The 9,908-nt window shown below is 47.0% G+C and overlaps 1 protein-coding gene across 1 annotated transcript; it reads left to right on the top strand.

Moving 5' to 3' along the window:
* The first annotated feature begins 8,495 nt into the window (after positions 1-8,495).
* Positions 8,496-9,686, top strand: LOC124678354 (BTB/POZ and MATH domain-containing protein 2-like). Its single transcript, XM_047214260.1, has 2 exons — positions 8,496-8,538; positions 8,697-9,686. Coding segments are annotated over exons 1-2 (975 nt in total). The 5' UTR covers positions 8,496-8,537; the 3' UTR covers positions 9,671-9,686.
* Positions 9,687-9,908: the final 222 nt, after the last annotated feature.

The raw sequence follows: 9,908 nt of genomic DNA, 5'->3' as shown, positions 1-9,908 counted from the left end.
GTTGAGTCAGTTCACCTATCTCTCTCCACCTCATGAAGCAAACACTTGTGTGAACTGTGCATTGATTCCTACATACTTGCATATTGCACTTGTTATATTACTCTATGTTGACAATTATCCATGAGATATACATGTTACAAGTTGAAAGCAACCGCTGAAACTTAATCTTCCTTTGTGTTGCTTCAATACCTTTACTTTGATTTATTGCTTTATGAGTTAACTCTTATGCAAGACTTATTGATGCTTGTCTTGAAGTACTATTCATGAAAAGTCTTTGCTTTATGATTCACTTGTTTACTCATGTCATCACCATTGTTTTGATCGCTGCATTCGTTACATATGTTTACAAATAGTATGATCAAGGTTATGATGGCATGTCACTTCAGAAATTATCTTTTGTTATCGTTTTACCTGCTCGGGACGAGCAGAACTAAGTTTGGGGATGCTGATACGTCTCCGACGTATCGATAATTTCTTATGATCCATGCCATATTATTGATGATACCTACATGTTTTATGCACACTTTATGTCATATTCGTGCATTTTCTGGAACTAACCTATTAACAAGATGCCGAAGAGCCAGTTCTTGTTTTCTGCTGTTTTTGGTTTCAGAAATCCTAGTAACGAAATATTCTCGGAATTGGACGAAATCAAGACCCAGGGTCCTATTTTGCCACGAACCTTCCAGAAGACCGAAAGGGATACGAAGTGGGGCGACGAGGCGCCGCCACCATAGGGCCGCGCGGCCAGAGGGGGGCCCGTGCCGCCCTATGGTGTGGGCCCCTCGTCAGTCCTCCGACTCTGCCCTTCCGCCTACTTAAAGCCTCCGTCGCGAAACCCCTCGATGCGAAAAACCACGATACGGAAAACCTTCCGGAGACGCCGCCACCGCCAATCCCATCTCGGGGGATTTCGGAGATCTCCTCCGGCACCCTGCCGGAGAGGGGATTCATCTCCGGAGGACTCTACACCGCCATGGTCGCCTCCGGAGTGATGAGTGAGTAGTTCACCCCTGGACTATGGGTCCATAGCGGTAGCTAGATGGTTGTCTTCTCCTCATTGTGCTTCATTGTTGGATCTTGTGAGCTGCCTAACATGATCAAGATCATCTATCCGTAATACTCTATGTTGTGTTTGTCGGGATCCGATGGATAGAGAATACCATGTTATGTTAATTATCAAGTTATTACATATGTGTTGTTTATGATCTTGCATGCTCTCCGTTATTAGTAGAGGCTCTGGCCAAGTTTTTGCTCTTAACTCCAAGAGGGAGTATTTATGCTCGATAGTGGGTTCATGCTGCATTGACACACGGGACAGTGACGAAAGTTCTAAGGTTGTGTTGTCTTGTTGCCACTAGGGATAAAACATTGGCGCTATGTCCGAGGATGTAGTTGTTGATTACATTACGCACCATACTTAATGCAATTGTCTATTGTTAGCAACTTAATACTGGAGGGGTTCGGACGATAACCTGAAGGTGGACTTTTTAGGCATAGATGCGGTTGGATGGCGGTCTATGTACTTTGTCGTAATGCCCAATTAAATCTCACTCGTACTTATCATGACATGTATGTGCATTGTTATGCCCTCTCTATTTGTCAATTGCCCGACTGTAATTTGTTCACCCAACATGCTTTTATCTTATGGGAGAGACACCTCTAGTGAACTGTGGACCCCGGTCCATTCTTTAATACCGAAATACAAATCTGCTTGCAATACTTGTTTTACTCGTTTTCTCTGCAAACAATCATCTTCCACACAATACGGTTAATCCTTTGTTACAGCAAGCCGGTGAGGCCGACAACCTCATCTGTTTCGTTGGGGCAAAGTACTTTGGTTGTGTTGTGCAAGTTCCACGTTGGCGCCGGAATCTCCGGTGTTGCGCCGCACTACATCCCGCCGCCATCAACCTTCAACGTGCTTCTTGGCTCCTCCTGGTTCGATAAACCTTGGTTTCTTTCTGAGGGAAAACTTGCTGCTGTGCGCATCATACCTTCCTCTTGGGGTTCCCAACGAACGTGTGAAATACACGCCATCACACTACTATCGAGATCTAACAGAAATAAGCCATTCTTTTCAGGTGCTCGACCATAAAAGATATTATTCATAAAAATAGAACAACCATTATTCTCAGGCTTGAATGAATAACCGTCTTGCATTAAACAAGATCCAGATATAATGTTCATGCTCAACGCGGGTACAAAATAACAATTATTGAGGCTTAAAACTAATCCCGAAGGTAGATTTAGAGGAAGTGTGCCGACAGCGATCACATCGACTTTGGATCCATTTCCAACGCGCATCGTCACTTCATCCTTTAGTAGTCTTCGTTTATTCTTTAGTTCCTGTTTCGAGTTACAAATATGAGCAACTGAACCAGTATCAAATACCCAGGTACTAGTACGAGAACCAGTAAGATAAACATCTATAACATGTATATCAGATATACCTTCTTTCTTCTTCTTGACAAGGCCGCTCTTCAGATCCGCCAAATACTTGGAGCAATTACGCTTCCAGTGTCCCTTCTCCTTGCAGTAATAGCACTCAGCATCAGGCTTAGGGCCAGTCTTAGGTTTCATAGGAGGCGTGGCAGCTTTCTTGCCACCCTTCTTGAATTTTCCCTTAGACTTGCCCTGTTTCTTGAAACTGGTGGTCTTGTTGACCATCAACACTTGGTGCTCTTTCTTGATCTCAATCTCAGCAGATTTCAGCATGGCGAAGAGTTCGGGTAACTCTTTGTTCATGTTCCGCATATTGTAGTTCATCACAAAATTCTTGTAACTAGGTGGCGGTGATTGAAGGACACGATTAATCCCCGATCTGTTAGGAATCACTATTCCCCAGATCACTGAGTTTCTTCGCATGCCCGGTCATGGCGAGCATGTGCTCACTAACGGAGCTGCCTTCTTCCATCATGCAGCTGAAGAAGTGTTTCGATGCTTCATAGCATTCCACGGCCGCATGAGTTTCAAATATAGCTTTCAGCTCATTGACCAACTCATGAGGATCGTGGTGCTCAAAACGTTTTTGAAGATCGGCTTCCAGACTGCACAGGATGGCACACTGAACTTGAGAGTACCGAGTTTTCCGAGTCTCGTAAACATTCTTTACTTCATCGGTTTCGGTTTACGCGGGAGGGTCACCTAGTGGTGCATCAAGCACATATTGCAGGTTTCCACCATTGAGGAAAATCCTCACATGACGGAACCAGTCGGTGAAGTTGCTACCGTTGCTCTTAAGCTTTTCTTTCTCTAGGAAGCTGGTTAAAATTGATTGGGGACGCCATCTCTACAACATATATTTGCAATAGTTTAGACTAAGTTTATGACAAATTGAGTTCAAATTTTAATTCAACATAATTAAAAATCAAGGTGAACTCCCACTCAAAACAATATCCCTCGCATTGTCTTAGTGATCACACGAACCAAATACACCACACCTAAGTCCGATCATCACGAGACAAGGTGTAATTTCAATGGCGAACACTCAAAGTGTTCATCATATCAATCATATGATTCATGCTCTACCTTTCGGTATCACGTGTTCCGAGACCATGTCTGTACATGCTAGGCTCGTCAAGGCCACCTTAGTATCCGCATGTGCAAAACTGGCTTGCACCCATTGTATGCACTTGTTGATTCTATCACACCTGATCATCACGAGATGCTTCGAAACGACAAGTCTTGGCAACGGTGCTACTAAGGATGAACACTTTATTATCTTGAGATTTTAGTGAGAGGGATCATCTTATAATGCTACCGTCGCGATCTAAGCAAAATAAGATGCATAAAAGAATTAACATCACATGCAGTTCATATGTGATATGATATGGCCCCTTTGTCTTTGCGCCTTTGATCTTCATCTCCAAAGCACGGACATGATCTCCATCATCAACGGGCATGATCTCCATCATCGTTGGCGTAGCGTCAAGGTCAATGGCGCCGTCTTCATGATTATTCTCCATGTAGCAACTATTACAACTTCTTTGAAATACTACTCAACATGAAATTTAAAGACAACCATAAGGCTCCTGCCGGTTGCCACAATACAATAATGATCATCTCATACATATTCATCATCACATTATGGCCATATCACATCACCAAACCATGCAAAAACAAGTTAGACGTCTCTAATTTTGTTTGCATATTTTACGTGGTTTAGGGTTTTCGAGTAAGATCTAATCTACCTACGAACATGAACCACAACGGTGATACTAGTGTTGTCAATAGAAGAGTAAATTGAATCTTTACTATAGTAGGAGAGACAGACACCCACAAAGCCACTTATGCAATACAAGTTGCATGTCGAGCGTGGAGCAAATCTCATGAACGCGGTCATGTAAAGTTAGCCCAAGCCGCTTCATCCCACTATGCCACAAAGATGCAAAGTACTCAAACTAAAGACAACATAAGCATCAACGCCCACAAAACCATTGTGTTCTACTCGTGCAACCATCTATGCATAGACACGGCTCTGATACCACTGTAGGGATTCGTTGCATAGAAAACAAAATTTTTCCTACCGCGAACACACAATCCAAGCCAAGATGCAATCTAGAAGACGGTAGCAACGAGGGAATTATCGAGTCTCACCCTTGAAGAGATTCCAAAGCCTACAAGATGAGGCTCTTGTTGCTGCGGTAGACGTTCACTTGCCGCTTGCAAAAGCGCGTAGAAGATCTTGATCACGTCGCCACGAACGGGCAGCACCTCCGTACTCGGTCACACGTTCGGTTGTTGATGAAGACGACGTCCACCTCCCCGTTCCAGCGGGCAGCGGAAGTAGTAGCTCCTCTTGAATCCGACAGCACGACGGTGTGGTGTCGGTGGTGGTGGAGAAACCCGGCGGAGCTTCGCTAAGCGTGCGGGATGTGGTGGAGGAGAGAGGGCCGCTAGGGTTTGGGAGAGGGGGGCGCCGGCCACTAGGGGGTGCGGCCACCTTGTGGTCTTGGGGTGGCCGGCCCCCTCCCCTTGGCCCCTCATTATATAGGTGGAAGCCCCAAGTGTTGGAATACAAGTCTCCGAATAAGACCCGAACCCAAAACCTTCCATGTGATAGGGAAACCTACCCAAGGTGGGAATCCCACTTGGGGTGGGATTCCCACCTTCCATGTGGGGGGGGGCCCTTAGGGCTTGTTCGGCTGGGGCGTTTTGCCGTGTAATATCCGACGTGTATTGGGTGATAACATTACAATACACAGGGTGAGGTAGTGTTTTAGAGGTGTATTGGGTGGGAACGGCTGACCTTTTACGCCACCGTGTTTATGTCGTAACTAGCCAGGAGCTCAGCACGTACGCAACTTTGACAGCTGACACACACAACCTAGCTCTGCATGCACGCTCTCCCTCGAGCAGACCACCGCCAGTAGCAAAGCCGAGTACGCACGCGGCCGCGCGTGAGCAACGGATAAAACGCGAGTACCCCCTCGCGGCTCGGATTCACTCCAACCCGACGAGTTTGTAGCGGGATCACCACGCTAATCCCGTCCCATCCCGGCCTGCCGAACGGTGTGTGTAGATTTTTCAGGTTTATTATTGGGTTAGCCTGGTTAAATACACCTCAAACCCTGCAAAACCACGAGTACCGAACAGGGCCTTAGGGGAGTCCACTTGGGACTCCTCCCCCTTAGGGTTGGCCGGCCATGGGAGGTGGAGTCCCTCCGGGACTCCGCCTTCCTTAGTGGTTTCTTCCGGACTTTTCTAGAACCTTCTAGAACCTTCCATAGAACCTTCCGGATCATTTTAAATCTTATAAAATGACTTCCTATATATGAATCTTATTCTCCGGACCATTCCGGGACTCCTCGTGATGTCCGGGATCTCATCCGGGACTCCGAACAAATATTCGAACTCCATTCCATATTCAAGTTCTACCATTTCAACATCCAACTTTAAGTGTGTCACCCTACGGTTCGTGAACTATGCGGACATGGTTGAGTACTTACTCCGACCAATAACCAATAGCGGGATCTGGAGATCCATAATGGCTCCCACATATTCAACGATGACTTTAGTGATCGAATGAATCATTCACATACGATACCAATTCCCTTTGTCACGCGATATTTTACTTGTCCGAGGTTTGATCATCGGTATCACTTCATACCTTGTTCAACCTCGTCTCCTGACAAGTACTCTTTACTCGTACCATGGTATGTGGTCTCTTATGAACTTATTCATATGCTTGCAAGACATTAGACGACATTCCACCGAGAGGGCCCAGAGTATATCTATCCGTCATCGGGATGGACAAATCCCACTCGTTGATCCATATGCCTCAACTCATACTTTCCGGATACTTAATCCCACCTTTATAACCACCCATTTACGCAGTGGCGTTTGGTGTAATCAAAGTACCTTTCCGGTATAAGTGATTTACATGATCTCATGGTCATAAGGACTAGGTAACTATGTATCGAAAGCTTATAGCAAATAACTTAATGACGTGATCTTATGCTACGCTTAATTGGGTGTGTCCATTACATCATTCATATAATGATATAACCTTGTTATTAATAACATCCAATGTTCATGATTATGAAACTAATCATCTATTAATCAACAAGCTAGTTTAAGAGGCATACTAGGGACTCTTTGTTGTTTACATATCACACATGTATCAATGTTTCGGTTAATACAATTATAGCATGGTATATAAAAATTTATCATAAACATAAAGATATATAATAACCACTTTTATTATTGCCTCTTGGGCATATCTCCAACACAAACTTCGTGACAAAGTCACGCAATTCCCTGACTGTCGAGGCATTGCCTCCTCCTCGACAGTTCAGGCAGTAGATACTCATTGGGCTTGACGGCGCTCCCCAAGGGAGCCCGCCAACGCGCCATTAGTGGTGTTATCTTGTGTCATCCCTTCTTCCTCCGCAGTCTTCGATCGTTTGGGGTCCCTTATCGGATTAGGGCTTGGAGGCGCCAAAGGCTCAAATTGGTTAACAAGTTATCCAACCTGGCCGCCCTTGCCAACAGGTACCAGCGTACCACCTGTATCAATAGAGGCTGGAGCCCCTAGCGGAGGGTTTGCCGAGGACATTCCCGCTCTCTTCCTGCTCCCAAGTTTATCATCCTCATCCATGATCTCATCCCCCTCAGGATTTTCATTCAGAACAACTTGTGACGGACTTGATCTACCGCCTCGCCCACGGCCAGCACCAGTTCTCCCTGCATCACGAGACCCTCTGCCGCGCCCAGGACGGCTGCCCTGACTCATCGACTAGGAGGCACGCAGATCCTTGAACACCAGCGCTTGCGGAGGATGGATACCATCCCCATGATCTTTGTATTCATGACCTAGATGCCCACAGACTTGACACCAGTTCGGAAGTTTCTCATAATTCACAAAGAACAGCTCCCTTTTCTTCTCACGTACCATGGAAACAACGATCTTCAGTGGTTTACGAACATCCAGTCTAACTCGCACTCTATAAAAATTCCCCTCAAAAGAATTCACTACCCCTTCTGATGCTACAAAATCACCCACTTTGGAGGCCAAGGACTTAAGCATGGGAGCATATCCCAGAGGCAGATCATGGATCCGAATCCACACATCAAAGTGATACAGCTCGATGGTTGAGGGTTTGGTAAACCCGTCATACTTCTCAATCAACACCGGGTTACCTCGGAAGTTCCATGGCCCCCCTTCCATTACTCTTTCCCAATCTCCTAGGCACTTGAACTGAAACGTATGGAGGTTAGAGTCCAGAGATGAGTCTCCACCTGCTGTGCCAAATCCCAGGCAGAACGCATGTTTTTGAAAAACCAGAAGGACGAGTACTCGCTGTCTGTGAAAACCCTAGCTATTGCTAGCCAGCGGGTTGCCTCCGCCGGCAGCGGCCCTTCCTCCTCGTAAACCACATCATCAAGGTCGTCCTCCGCAATGCCCAAGCGCTTCATCATCTGCTCAATGGTCTCGTCGCCCCCGCTTGTTGATCCCTTAGACGGATCTGTCGTCATGCTCGCCAAAAAACGATCTAGCAAGAACCCGTCGAGTCCCCAAACAAACCGTCTCCTCCCGCTCGTACGCAAGCCCAAGGCCGGGTAGCGATGCTAGATCGCCCCTGGATCAGCCCGAGGATGCAGAAACGGCAGCGGGAGGAAGATGATCGGGGAAAAAGTCTCAACCGCGGCGTCGCCGGGAGAGGTCCCTAAACCCTAACTTGAGGGAAAAAAAAACTCTACGACTTCCGTTAACTGCCCCTTGAATTTTTAGTGGAGCCCGTTCAGCTTGTTCTGGGCTGAGTGCGAATCAAAACTGGTGGCCCAGTTAAATGATACAGCTTCGACAGTAGAAAAAGGAATACTCCTTGTGCCACTCGGCGGCCGCATCGTTGATTGATAAAGTTGCTGGCGACGGCCGGCTGGTGGCTGCGCATAGCAGGCGAAGAGTACGAGGCCCCGGCAAACTCGCGGAGGAGAGGGCGGCGGTGTCTCAGCACTGATCGCCACCACCAGTCCACTAGCAGGCCAATCATCGCCACCGGCCACCGGCCACCTTCGGCCGCTAGCAAGCCAGTGAGTGTCCTCTTGTCTTCCTTGGTTCGTTAATCTGAAGAATTCATCACCTGAGGCCTGAGGGGATCCTTGCCTTCGAAAAATATCTGAATAAATTCGTTTTTTATTGTCAAATTGGCGGTGTAGTTTTCTTTTGATTTACATAACAATTTGTGCAGTGAGCAAGAAAGATAAGAAGACCGGGCCGGAGACGCAGACGAGGACCACGATGTTGGGTTCTTCTGTTCAGTTCAGAATAGACTACGAGCAAACCAAGCAGCTTCCCATCGGCAAGGCCGTGCACTCCGACGTCCTCTCCGTCGGGGGACACAACTGGAGGATTGAGTGCTACCCACGTGGGTCACATGAGGCACACGAGGGCAAGTATCTTTCCATATTCCTCAAGCACATGAGCAGAACCAGAAGTGTCAAGGCAATCTTCGAGGCCTTCTTGATGGACAAGGATGGCCAACCATGTACCACAGTTTCAACAAGGTCACGCGCTCGTCAATTCCCAAAAGATGATGAAAGCAATGACGCCGATGCCGATTGGGGATGGAGTCAGTTTGTTGACAGAACTATGCTGGAGAATGACTACGTAACAGAGGGACACATTACATTTGTGTGTGGCATCATGGTCATAGATGACAGCCCTATTCCCGTGCCGCCGTCTGACATTGGGATCCATTTTGGCCGCTTGCTAGATCACACGGACGGGATGGATGTGTCATTCACCATCGACGGCCAGACCTTCCACGCTCACCGTGCAGTGCTTGCTGCCCGCTCACCGGTCTTCAGAGCAGAACTCTTTGGCTCCATGGCCGAGGCTAGGATGACATCCATCACACTCCACGAAATCACGCCTGCAACATTCAAAGTTATGCTTCGGTTCATGTACACCGATGCGTTGCCAGGAGAAGACGAGCTTGGGGACTCTTCCACCGAGATACTTCAGGATTTGCTCGTTGCGGCTGATCGATATGCATTAGACAGGCTGAAGCTCATGTGTGCCCAAAAGTTATGGGATAAGGTGTCGGCAGATACAGTTGCAACTACCTTAGCTTGTGCTGAAACGCACAATTGTCAGGAGTTGAAGAGCAAGTGCATTGACTTCTTGGCAGTGGAGGAAAATTTCAAAGAGGCCGATGGTTAGGCATTGCTTGTTCTGAAATTCCCAACAGTTACTGTTGAGCTCAGAAAGAGGGTTAGGACACGATACAATGAGATTCATCTGCATGTGTTCGTAAGTATGGCTTAGCTTAGAAAGAGGGTTAGGACATGATACAATGAAATTCCCAACAACATGTGATACACCCAGTAGAGTTCCAGTGTTCAAGCATGGCTCCACTGTGGTGTTCGTAAGTGACGCTTGATATCTTTTCCAACCTATG

The sequence above is a fragment of the Lolium rigidum genome, chromosome 1 (genome assembly GCF_022539505.1).
Source record: "Lolium rigidum isolate FL_2022 chromosome 1, APGP_CSIRO_Lrig_0.1, whole genome shotgun sequence".
NCBI lineage: Eukaryota > Viridiplantae > Streptophyta > Magnoliopsida > Poales > Poaceae > Lolium > Lolium rigidum.
Note: the sequence above shows the minus strand (reverse complement) of the source record. Positions and strands in the feature narration are given on the sequence as shown.